Source organism: Sinocyclocheilus grahami, unplaced genomic scaffold (assembly GCF_001515645.1).
Source record: "Sinocyclocheilus grahami isolate Dianchi unplaced genomic scaffold, SAMN03320097.WGS_v1.1 scaffold115.1, whole genome shotgun sequence".
In the NCBI taxonomy this organism is placed as follows: domain Eukaryota; kingdom Metazoa; phylum Chordata; class Actinopteri; order Cypriniformes; family Cyprinidae; genus Sinocyclocheilus; species Sinocyclocheilus grahami.
Window position 1 is genome coordinate 1,029,387 of NW_015505294.1, and position 12,011 is coordinate 1,041,397.

The window sequence follows — 12,011 nt, forward strand, 5'->3', positions numbered from 1 at the left end:
AGATCCACTTGGATCTGAAAACCTGAGGTCCAACATGAGATATTAGTATGATATTATTGATATGAGAATCCCTGGGTTTTGGATGATTTAAAATAAATGTGCTATTACCAAATGGACCACAGAAGACCTAACCTTCCATTATTTGCTTCCAGTGTTTAACAAAATATTATTATTTTAAAACAAATAAATCTGAATAATTCTATGACAATATTATTGTAATATTATCTTCTGTCAATGCACGCTTCTTTGATACTGGTTCATTCAGAAAAAAGAATGAGAGGTGGGATTTGCTCATAAATCAATTAACATTAACAAATGTAAATGCAATCTCTATTCAGAGAGACCAAGAGATGTTTGTGGTGACAATTAATTGGTAGCCAAATACAGTATACATAATAAAAAACAACAACCTTTAGTCAGTTTTCAAAGCAAAGTATAATTTTATTTCACTAAATAAATTAATTAATAAATTTTTGGGACATCAGGCATTGCACTCTGCAAGCTATTGCTCTCTTTATTTTAACCAGTGATTTTCTATAAATAAATAATTAAAAAACCCAGCAAACAAATTAATATAACTAGAAACAAATATTATATAAACAAAAACGTTCTATTTCTTTCATAACATGGTCGAGAAACTATGTGCAATTTTTTGTTCATGTTTTAGAAAGTGCTAAAAACACTTATTTTGATTAAATGCAGATAATTCTAATAGTAGTGTGCATACAAAAATGCAGCACACATGTTTTATACAGTTTTCATATTAGTGTTAGAGTGAATGTTATACATACACATTTTACTCTTGATATCAACTCTGACCAACACAGTTAATTATTTTTATGCTATATGGCCAATTAAAACCTACACTACTTTATCTAAAAAAATAAATAAATAAAAAAAGGTATGATCACTCTTAGGTTGTGCTGCCTAAATTCACTTTAGCATCATCACGGTGTGTGGTATGAAAAATTGATAACTCATTTTAAGATGATAAAAACGTCCTTATAATGGAGGAGGGATCTCTACTGTAGAAACGTGTTCTATAAAGTTTAAATCTTTCACATTATCTAGTGTGATTCATTAAAGATAGCAAAGTTAATCTAAAATCCCCAATTAATATTGATATTAAACTGCTGATACAGACAAAGAAAAAAAGGAAATCACTAATATTGGACAATATCCATATGTTTTGATATATTGTGCATCTTACAGAGAGAAAAAAAATCAGTCAAACACTAATACACAAGCTCTCCAATAAGTAGGCAGTAAGTAAGTGTCTGACTGGCCATCTCTTGGGGAATGTAATTTTTCTTAGAAGTTTCTCAATACAATACTGAGTTAATGGGAAACACACTGAAACTATGAGAAACTAAACAAGCACATGCAAGCAACCGATTCACTGCAGGTCCCATAGCAACCATTTACAAAAACACACCCGCCCGGTTACAGACATGCTGAACTCTCACACAAACACCAACACATGGCCCTGAGGCGTCTTAAAGGAGCCCGAGCTCTGCTAACTTTCAGCAACTTCATGATAAAACACAGCTGATGTCTCCGTATCGGAGGACAGCCAGTCAAACTCACTCACCCTCCATAACTCCCACCGGATGACCCGCACATCCTGATACGTTCCCTCGGACAGAACACTTTCCCGCATTTACACTCTCACAACAGCTGCTGCAGGAGCTCTTGGACTCAATGACATACTGAAGCACTTTTGTGTGCAATGCTGGAGTTCAGCAGCGTGACTCATATGAATAACTCCAGAAAAGAAAGCAGAAAACGAGGAACTAAGCCGTGCTCATTTGTCCAGGCTGAGGTCGGCCCATTGTGGAGGTCAGAATATACGTTTCAGTTAACTGGAGCAGAAACATTCCTCCTCTGATGGTAAAAAAGACAAACAGCCTGTGAATATGACGGTGCGTGTGATGCATATCAAAATCGATAGTCATCATTCACCTCATACTATTACTTTCTGATTCTAATCTAAAATGAGACGTGAAATTGCCTACAGAGGAAACGTTTGTGCAGCTTCAGTAAAGAGCTGTGAGTGTGTAGGGCAGTGGAAACACAGGTTATATGACACAGCAAACACTGCATTAAACGTGCACCAATGACAGCAAACGCTCATTCATGCAGCCGATAGATAGCTGTAAGGAGTCAGAAAATAAAAAAATAAATAAAAATAAAAAAAGTGACGTGACATGTGGCCAAGTATGGTGACCCATACTCGGAATTAGTGCTCTGCATTTACCCATCCAAAGTGCACACACACACCGTGAACACACACACAGCAGTGAACACACACACAGCAGTGAACACACACCCGGAGCAGTGGGCAGCCATTTATGCTGTGGTGCCCGGGGAGCAGTTGGGGGTTCGGTGCCTTGCTCAAGGGCACCTCAGTCGTGGTATTGAAGGTGGGAGAGAGCGCTGTACATTCCCTCCCCCCCCCTACAATCCCTGCCGGTACGAGACTCGAACCCACAACCTTTGGGTTATGAGTCCAACTCTCTAACCATTAGGCCTCGACTTCCCCAGAACACACGTTTCTGATTGGAGAAGATCTGCCCTTTAAAAACAAACACTGTTACTGCTTGTGACTGGAAACAGAAGAATCTTTAACTACTAATAATAACCATGAGAAAGCAAATATGGACCTAGTAAATTGAGTAAGGCACAGACAGCACTGACAGAGGAACTTTATTAGCCTTACAAGTCCCAATATTAAAGCCACACAGAAATACTGAAATGTTTAGTACCAGATGTACAAATTTAAAACATGAACCGGATGAAACTGTATGTACCTGCTTTAACAAGACAGACACAAAAACGATTGACTTAAAATAACTTGAATGTGTGTTAATGTATCCAGCAGACAAAGTAATACAATATAGTGTCATTCTTGAAGTGTCATTAATTATACCTTAACTTTTTATTTTACATAAGATATGTAAGTGTATGTAATGAAAGTGTTGTGTAAACATAACATTTGTTCATTTAAAAAAAAAAATCATTAAAAAGAGTAATATATTAAATAATAAATGCGTTTACTTTCTGGAAACTGGATTTAAATTCAACATGAAAGTGTAACTGCAACTGCTTTTTTCTCCCAATTGTAATGTACATCCAAGTAAAGCATCTTCTTGAATGAGATAAAAAAAAATTATATATATATATATATATATATATATATATATATATATATATATATATATAAAGAATGAAGGGACTTGTTTATTTTACACTGGGGATTAAACTGGGCCATTATAAATTGCTGCAATCGTTTCATGTGAGTGACAGGTTGCTGGGAGAGAGAGGTTATTGTCTCACCCTCACAAACGTCATAAGAGAAGAGATATTGTTGAAAAGGTAAGGGGACGTTATTTATTTACTTATTTATTTATATATATTTTTATTAAAGATTACAAGGGCTTGTGTTTTGTTTTGTTTTATTTAATGTTATGTATGGATAAATCATGTATAATAAATACTGCACCATTTCATAAACCGAAATTAATTGTCAGTTTTGATTTCATGGTGTACTGATGACACAATATTCTGTTCAGGGGCGAATATAAATGTTTGTCCAATCTCTGTCTAGCGTGAGACTGTCTCAACCCTTAAAAATGTTAAATACCACCTAATACAAAAATTAAAATTGTTTGACAAACAAATTTAAATATATTATTATACATTATATTTTTATTATCAATGTTGAAAACAGTTGCTGCTTAATATTTTTGTGAAAACCGTGGTGCATTTTTCTTTTCCAGGATTTATATGGGACTGAAAATGTTTGCATCATTTTAAATGTCTTTACGGTCACATAAATGTAATGCATTCTTGCTAAATATATATTGTTTTAATATTGTTTCACTTTGTGTCTGTGTGTGGGGGTATATAAATATTCTACAATTAAATATTATTTTAGTTTTAAATTGTATTATACACAATTTAAAAAATCCCAACCACTCATTGTTTTAATAAGAAATGTCTAGTTTAGAAATAACATGGATGGTATCTTTTTTTCCCAACAACAAGAGGGCAAGGTTAAAATGAATAAATGTGTGTATTGGAAGGTGTACAATGTTTAGGGTTTTTTTTTTTTAGGTTGTCTCCAATTTCAATTATATTTAGCCTTTTTCCTATTCTATTAAACAGTCGTGCGCTGAAATAAATAAATAAATAACTACTGTACATGTGAACTACAGACAGATAAACTGATTGTTTGTTTGTCGTTTGTCCAAGTACATTTATATTTTTTTTATTATTAAAAAAAACTTGTCCCTTTTAGACTTGCACTCTATTCATTTACTGCTTGTTTTCTTTAAAAACTAACTAACAAAAACTAACACTAGCTTTTCTAATCTTTTTGTATTCTATCTATTCGTTTTCTTTTTATTTATTATCCAATTAACAAAAGCAAAAAAAGGCCTGTAACACTAGCTTGCGCTACTCTTTTTCTATTCTATCAGCTTTCTTTTTATTTATTATAGAACTTTAAAAATTTAAACACCCATTTGCTAGTTCGTATCAGCATCAGCACACTGCTAAACCAAGATATAGATACAGCTTGTTTCTAAGCAACCCATAACACATTATTCACATCAGTAACTCGTTCATTTCGCACTAGTTTACCAGCTTCAGTTAACAGCACTAGTTTACCAGCTTCAGTTAACAAACAAGGTTGTATGCGAGTTTAAATGATCTCTGCTTACCTTGAAAGCTTTTATAAAGTCTCCACAGTCCTAGAGTAACACAACAATCCCAAATGAGTTGTTTCTATGAGACACATTACAGTGCCTCGGTGCCATACAAACTCATACCGCAACAATATTGATAAAAACATGCCTCGAGTACGAGTAATAAACTGTCAGCAAATGTTTGTTCGTCCGTCACAGATGTAAAAACTCGTTAAACGCGGACTAAAGTCGATATTGCGGCAAAGATATCGATGAAAGTGTTTTCTTTTGTCTATTGAAACATGGCGCCGTAAACAGCGGCAAAGTCCTGGCTTCTGATTGGCTGAGGGGAGGGACGACGTCATGGGAACGTTACAGCCAATGGTCACGGCCCATCATGCGTCCACTGAAGAGTGTGACAGAAATGTATTTTCTCAGTCATTGAACTGTATCAATAATAATAAAATGATTAATAATAACATTGCTATTTATTTATTTTGTTCATACAAATAAATGAACGATTTATATAGCGTATGTAATATATACGTAATTATTAATTACGTATGGTTTACAATTAAAATTATGTTTTTTATAATAAATATGTTTACACTAGGCATATATATTATTGATATGACTATTAATATTAACGGGGCTGGTTATTCGGTTAGGACATTTAACCGTATAGTGTATACATGGAAAATTATTATTGTTCATTATTGTCCTGTATTGTCCTGTATTGCATGCACTTTCAGTTATTAGCTTAATTCGGAGAAATAATGTATGTATACGAAACCTGTACAATTTTGTGTTCTTGAGCACTGAAACAAATGAATTACCACACATAAAATCATACCTTTACAGACATTTTCTTCTGAATCAAATGCATTTAAAATTGTGGCTATTTAAATATTAGACAATTTATGGTAGCTATATATATATATATATGTGTGTGTGTGTGTGTGTGTGTGTACCACACACAAAAACATTTACCACTCATACACCATTCTGAGGTGCCCCCACCCTACCTGTTTTTTAAAGTTGATTTCTTATCTAATTTCTACCATTTCTACTTTTATTCAAAAACATTTTTTTTGTAGTTTATGTACCCATTTAATTATTTCTTTCTCCCTTTATTTTTAACATTCTCCTCTGACCCTCTACAAACAGGCTGTCCTACATATTAGGAAGCGCATAGAGATATACACGATCAACACAATCGTTACACACACTTCACAAAACTACATGTGCATCTTACTTTGTGTTCTGTGTTTTGTATTTATGGTATCGTCTATGTACTGATTTAAAAACTATTCAAAAAAATTGTTACCAAACCAAAAAAAAAAAATCATACACCATTACAGACACATTATCCGCTGAAGCAAGTTTATTTTTGTAGTTGAAAAGTGAAACAGAACAGCTCAGACAGCATAACGCTTTCAACAGATCTGTAATATTTGGTGAGAGTTATTCTAGTAATGGCTGCACTTTTAATACGCATGTGCTGCGGTGCAACTGCATTAAACTCATCACCTGAGTTCTGTGCAAACCAAAACATGCTGACTCTGGAAAAAAAGACAGTTCAACAAATAAATGATTCAATTTCACACGGCATGTCCTCGCGCGTTCCATTAAAGACAAACATATGCCTTTTAAATGTCTGCCAAGTGCCAACATGTGCTATTAAAGAAACATTTTTTTAGATGATGCAAACATGTTCATATTAGAGACCTATGACAATTCCGTACAGCAGACATCCTGTGGGAACTTCTGCTCTGTTAAGGACATTTAAAACTGACTTACAGCTGTAAAAATACAAACTAGCCAAATTATGCTCCCCCTTCTGTGACCGGGGGAGTAAAGGGCTTGAAAGTAGTTAATGTCACTGACAGCCTCCAGTCGACCGGCTGTCCGATGGGTCAATTTGTTTTGCAGGATCGTCAGTGTCAAATCAAGCCAGTTTGCTAACAATGGCCTGGTTGAGAGAGTTCAGCTGATTGGTCCATTTGTCCAGAGCGGTGTATCGGGCTCCGCCTCTTTTCTGGTGATCGAGCTCCAACAGCTGATTGACTTGATCAATTCTACCGTTGATTGTGCTAAAAGAAAGACATACATCAGATAAAACACAATTTTTTTAAAACATATTTTTAAAACTGAAAAATCTATATTAAAAAAAGTATTAAACTTACTTGTCTAAAATACACTGCACAAGCAAGCTTTCCACGTCTGCAACATCAATATTCAGTTCCTAAAGAAAAACAGGGAGCATTATATTAAAATTGCATATTATAATATAATATAATGTAATATTAGGTTTACCTTTGAAATAAATGGTATGTGTATCCTAGTGTAAGGCTTAATCAATTTGATGAGCACTTGTGTTCTTATGTTCCGTAACAATTCTGAAAGCAAAAGCAAAGAGAAAAATGAATATGTACTTTTTGACTCCACATTTGTTGTATGAGATTTATGAAATAAATGTGAATGTGTGCGTGTGAAAGCCAAAGCCAACCAAACTGACCCTCAATATGTTCTCTGATGAAGGGGTCGTCCATTATGTTGCTGTGATTCGTCTTTAGGATTTTCTCAAATTCTGTGATGTCATTGTTCTGGTAGGCACTAGAAGTAAGTTACAGGTAATTAATACCATATTAAAAAAAACAGAAGAGGATCAGATAAACGGAGAAATGAAAAGTATTGTGCACACTTACCTTACCAGGTTTGTCATTGCTAGAATTTCTGGATCATTTTTGTAAGGTTTCGCCTAGTCACAGAGTCATAAAGAAAGAATCAGTAGTTATATTATATACCACAGCATTTATCGTCTATGATCAGGCCCAGATGAGATCTGCAGTTTTGTGCTTTTCCCTGCTCTGATTCTGGGGTAAAATAAGTTGCTATTTAAGTTTAAATTATGTACGTTAAGTAGGGCTGTAACGATTAACCACGAGCCGGTTGAAAATCGATTCAAATATGTGACGATTCAAATCGGTTGAGATGCTAAACAAATCGCGATTCAATTAGGGGTAGGAGTTTATATGAATGCATGTCTGAGGGGAACTTACTGTCTTTCGATGGTATTTTTTCTTTTCATCTTGCCTCTGTATAATGCATATTAAAGTTCATAAGTGCAGCGCTGCTTTGTTTACAGCGGAAACCAAAGAAATGCTTTAAGCGCCACCTGCTGGCAGAGAGTGCATCTGCGGCTCATTCAGCTCGTCTGCTGTTTCGGTTTCATGCAGATATTTTTTATGTACAGTTTCACAAAACTGAAGTCAAGCCATTCTGTTTTTGCTTCAAATTTCGAAATGATACAATCTAATTTAGTTTAAAAACTGCTCATGTTGCATGTATGCAGCATCTTTGTTTGGATCATGATTAAAATGCAGTGGTTGCCTCTAATTTTAAAAGTTTCTAATGTAGTCATTTAACAGACGCTTTTATCCAAAACGACTTACAAATGAGGACAATAGAAGCAATCAAAACCAACAAAAGAGCAATGATATGCAAGTGCTATATTAGTATATTATTATAGTGTTATATTTCAATTTCACAAAGAACATGGAACATTTTGTCCAAGCAATAATAAAAGGACACATTTAATTTATAATTTGTCTTAAATCTCATTTTGTTAAAAACAAATGAGTGATTCGAATCGAATCGTGAGTTGAGTGAATCGTTACATCCCTAACGTTAAGGGAAACTAACGAGTACAACATGCCTATTGGTCAATATAAGCAAACTTAAATTCAGCAAAATATTTCCCATATGAACAAGCAACAATGAAGAACGTGTAGAACTTGGTAAATAAATGATGGGACGGTTTAAGATCCCATATGGGCCTGTGCATGATTGCCACCGTATACCTCTTGAGAATCAAATGGATTGATTCCAGACTTCATCAGCATGTTGGCCAAAACCAGGTACTTCAGGCAAGTGGTTCGCCTGGGGCTTCCAGACTCGTCATAGTTTTTGAAAGCCTCGAAAAAGTCTGTATGTGCCTTCTCGAACTCTCCCTCCCTCAGGTGCATTTTACCGCCACATTCTAAAGAGAAACAATCACGTCAAACTAAATTAGTGGACTTTCCAATTGTACATAAAACAAACCAAACTTTCCAATTGTACACAAACAAAAACACAACCAAAAAACAAAACAACCCAAACTTAACACTGATTTCCCCATCTTCACAACTAAACGCAAGAATTGCAATTGTACACAAAATAAAAAACCAAACCAAACCAAAAACTAAGCCAATACAAACAAACTTTTCAATTATACACACATAGGCCTGTCGCAATAATCAATATATCGACTTATCGCGCAATATATGTACATGACCTCAATAACTTTTGGTGACGCAATATATCGGCCATTATATTTACTTAAAAATTAATGTCAGCATGTTTTGTACATTCCACTTGCGCCCGTGTCTTTTGCAGCTTCTTGTACATAACGTGGTGTAGTCATAAAGTGCTAGCTCAAATTTTAAAAATGCTTCTACAAGCAAAGTTTCATCTGCAGATATGATCTTGTTTAGGGATCTGTGCCTTTATGCATACGGACATCTGACTGCTAAGTAGTGATTGAGTTTTTCAGCAATAGTGTGCACCTTTAACTTACAGAGAAAAGAAGGTCAGGTAAAAATCTGTAGATGGAAAAATCTCCATATAAGTTCTTTGTTACTTTGCACTTTTTGTTAGAAAATGTTTATTTACGGTTTATTCAAGTTTTTTTAAGGTATCTAATATTTTGATATTTAATTTCCATGATCTAAATATTCTTAAAAATTAAAAGTTGTTGTCATTTGGAAGTGTGTAGACCTTCTTGCATTATTATGCTGTTACATTATGATTATATATTCAGTGGCATAAAATGGTCTTTAAAATGACAATAATATCGCTTATCACAATTATTTCTGGGGCAATATATATCGCACAACAAAAAGTTGTTATCGTGACAGGCCTATACACACAAAAAATTTTTTTTTACTCATTTCTACATCTTCGCAACTACTAACTTTCCATTTGTAGGCCTGTCGCAATAATCAATATATCGACTTATCGCGCAATATATGTACATGACCTCAATCATTTTTGGTGACGCAATATATCGCCCATTATATTTACTTAAAAATGAATGTCAGCATGTTTTGTACGTTCCACTTGCACCTGTGTCTTTTGCAGCTTCTCGTACATAACGTGGTGTAGTCATAAAGTGCTAGCTCAAATTAAAAAAATGCTTCTACAAAAAAAAAGTTTCATCTGCAGCTATGATCTTGTTTAGGGATCTGTGCCTTTATGCATACGGACATCTGACTGCTAAGTAGTGATTGAGTTTTTCAGCGATAGTGTGCACCTTTAACTTACAGAGAAAAGGAGATTAGGGAAAAATCTGTAGATGGAAAAATCTCCATACAAACTTTTTTTGCATTTTTCTTTTTTTCAACTTTTTACTTTGCACTTTTTGTTAGAAAATGTTTATTTACTACTTATTCAAGTTTTTTAAGGTATCTAATATTTTGATAGATTTTGAAGGCCTTCTTGCATTATTATGCTGTTACATTATGATTATATATTCAGTGGCATAAAATGGTCTTTAAAATTACAATAATATCGCAATTATATCTGGGACAATATATCGCACAACAAAAAGTTGTTATCGTGACAGGCCTATCCATTTGTACACAAACCAAAAACAAACTAAAACAAGAACAACAAACATCAAAACAAACAAAATTTCCAATTATACACAAACAAAACCCAAATGAAAACCAAATACTAAATCAGCCCAAACCAAAACTAAACACTAATTTCCATGTCTTCATCTTCACAACTACAAGCAAAATTCATAACTGTAAACAGAACAAAAACCAAACTTTCCAATTACACACAAAAGAAAAAAAACAAACCAAAACCCAAGCTAAATACGTATTCCCATGCCTTCACAAAATTTGCAATGGTACACCAAACCAAAACAACCCAAACGAAAATTAAACACTAAGTTTCATGTCTTCAAACATCCAAAGGTACAAAAAAGAAAAACAATCTAGCTTTCCAATTGAACACAAAACCAAAACCAAATCAGCCCTAAACTAAACACAAAAACAATAATAAAAACAAATCAAACAAAACTAAAAACTAATTTCCATGTCTTCGTTTTAGACTAAAATATGTCCATTACCTCTGATGACTCCCATGATGAGCGGATGTGGGATGGCGGATTTAATGTGTAACGACTGCTCATACAGGGCTTTGAGTTTCTTGTTGTTTTTCTGTGCCGTATACATCTGAATCTCCAAAGCATAGATCTCCAGCAGCTGAGTGCCCTTCTTCAAGTCGTCCTCTCCGTCATCCGTCTAATTAAGAGCATCAATCCGTTTCAAAGCAACACAGAAGACATCCGAAGCAGTTTTCTTATTTATACAACACTGATTATTTACTCTACCTGACATGACTGATGCAACTGCCTGAGAATTTTCTGGAGCTTTCCAAACTCTTCTCTTTCCAGGTACAACTTTCCCAGCTACATGAAACAGAGAAACAGAAGTTAGCAATATTCTCGCATTGTCAGAGTATAAAAACAGTCTTTCTGAAGCTTGCACCAGCAATAATGTAAACTGCACTACCAGAATTATCATAGCATTAAGTATATTATTGTTCCTGATACATAAGTGTGCAGTAGCATCTGCTCAATGAAATAATCCTAACACAGGATGCATTGCTATCGCACAAACCTTGGTGTTAGTTTTAAACCAAAGTCTGTCGTTTTTGGCATCTTTTAATGCGTCCAGTGTGGTCTCATAAAACTCCTGTAGCAAGTCCATCTAGAAACATGAAAAGATAAATCTGATTTTATTACCTTTAATAGCATAACCTTTAAATGATATGACTTTATTATCAGAAATATATTCCTGAATTCGGAAAGCAGTTTAAAATGCACTACATACCTGTTTGGAGGTTGAGATATAATCTAGAATAGAGTTGATGGATTTCTCAGAGTAATTTCTGGTGACAGCACTCCTAATATACGTCAAAAGCTGTTTGTACCGGTTCATCATTTCTGGAAAATTTGTCTGTAAAAAATAAAAATAAAAACAAAACAAAAAAATCATCAGATTTTATAGAGCATTATTAACATAATAATAACATTTATTATTATTAATATTAGTATTATTATTTAGAAATGTTAGATAACATGAAAAAAAAAATTTTAACAATATGTAATATGTATAGTATTATATAATCATATAAATAAATAAATATATATATATATATCACATAACTATGATATGTATATTTATATATATCTATATATATATATATATA

The 12,011-nt window shown here is 33.9% G+C and overlaps 1 protein-coding gene across 1 annotated transcript in view; it reads right to left on the bottom strand.

Moving 5' to 3' along the window:
- Positions 1 to 6,056: 6,056 nt before the first annotated feature.
- The window catches only part of cops2 (COP9 signalosome subunit 2), a 7,307-nt gene continuing 1,352 nt past the window's right edge, over positions 6,057 to 12,011 (bottom strand). Inside the window, exons 4-13 of the mRNA XM_016277737.1 lie at positions 11,633 to 11,758; positions 11,420 to 11,509; positions 11,131 to 11,208; positions 10,867 to 11,041; positions 8,552 to 8,730; positions 7,397 to 7,449; positions 7,207 to 7,304; positions 7,005 to 7,087; positions 6,875 to 6,933; positions 6,057 to 6,781 (exon numbers count right to left, since the gene is read on the bottom strand). Coding sequence (XP_016133223.1) covers positions 6,637 to 6,781; positions 6,875 to 6,933; positions 7,005 to 7,087; positions 7,207 to 7,304; positions 7,397 to 7,449; positions 8,552 to 8,730; positions 10,867 to 11,041; positions 11,131 to 11,208; positions 11,420 to 11,509; positions 11,633 to 11,758 — 1,086 coding nt within the window. The 3' untranslated portion in view covers positions 6,057 to 6,636. The remainder of the gene's footprint in view (positions 6,782 to 6,874; positions 6,934 to 7,004; positions 7,088 to 7,206; positions 7,305 to 7,396; positions 7,450 to 8,551; positions 8,731 to 10,866; positions 11,042 to 11,130; positions 11,209 to 11,419; positions 11,510 to 11,632; positions 11,759 to 12,011) is intronic.